Genomic DNA, 991 nt, shown 5'->3' with positions numbered 1-991 from the left:
AATACATTTCATAAATACATATTTCAACATATTTTCATAAAAATTATTAAAAAAACAAACCTCAAATAAAGGTGCCATAGCTTATAGCTGCCTGGCATCTGGAGAAGTGCCCTTTCATATATGATATTAAGCTTCTCTGGTGCAGCATCTTTCTTGTGTTCTATGTACCTCTGCCAATGCTTTACAGAAAAGGGATTACGTAGAAGCTCCTCTTCATATTGCACATCATCTGCCTCCTGCACAGAAGAAAGATGGAATTAGTTACCTAAACTACAGGAACAAAGATTTGCAAATCTTTTGAAATAGCTGTGCTTCGTAAAAGATTTACAAACTAACACCTTTGAATGAAAAAAATAATATACCCAACAAAGTTCATTTCCTGACAGAACACTTCTTAGGCTGTCTGAATTGAATTTATTAATGTGATGATAGATTATGACAAGCAAATCAAACCACAACCTAAACATGGACATCAAACACCAACTGCAGTATCATGCAATTATATCTTAGCCTCAGATGTCTGCTCTTCAGAAATGTCCTTTTTTGAAAGACCTAATACTGCTGCTGGATTGATGTGAACTTTACAAAGCTAGGCTACAATAAGGAATATGAAAAAAAATTTTACTTATCCTTGGTCTGCTAATTTATGGCTAATTTTGATTACTTGCTTATGAAAGGAATGTATATCCTAGAATTGTTTGATTCCACTGATGACTCTTTTCCAAACAACTGCACATCCGATAAAAGAAAACATTTTTTTTTACTATTCAGAAAAAGGAGGGGAGATTGACTACCAGTTCTTGGTACTGTGTACATCAGGGATGTCATATACTAAAAAATACCTCTCAACAATCAGTCAGTACTTTTGCTATTTTGAATTGTTTCCTGCTATTCCTGCCCAAACCTATAATGCTTAAATATTTTTCCTGTAGGAATTTTCACCTTACTTGAAAATACATTTCAAGAAAATTTGATAGAGAAGAGATAATAT

At 33.2% G+C, this 991-nt stretch overlaps 1 protein-coding gene across 1 annotated transcript in view; it reads right to left on the bottom strand.

Annotated features, from left to right (window-relative positions):
- LOC119592589 (pre-mRNA-splicing factor syf1 homolog) overlaps positions 1-991 on the bottom strand; it is a gene marked incomplete in the record, with an annotated part of 9,937 nt that overhangs the window by 8,171 nt on the left and 775 nt on the right. The window contains 1 exon segment of the mRNA XM_037941467.1: positions 61-236. Coding sequence (XP_037797395.1) covers positions 61-236 — 176 coding nt within the window.

This window comes from Penaeus monodon, chromosome 30, assembly GCF_015228065.2.
Source record: "Penaeus monodon isolate SGIC_2016 chromosome 30, NSTDA_Pmon_1, whole genome shotgun sequence".
In the NCBI taxonomy this organism is placed as follows: Eukaryota; Metazoa; Arthropoda; class Malacostraca; order Decapoda; family Penaeidae; genus Penaeus; species Penaeus monodon.
This window is presented reverse-complemented; position numbering and strand designations above follow the sequence as displayed.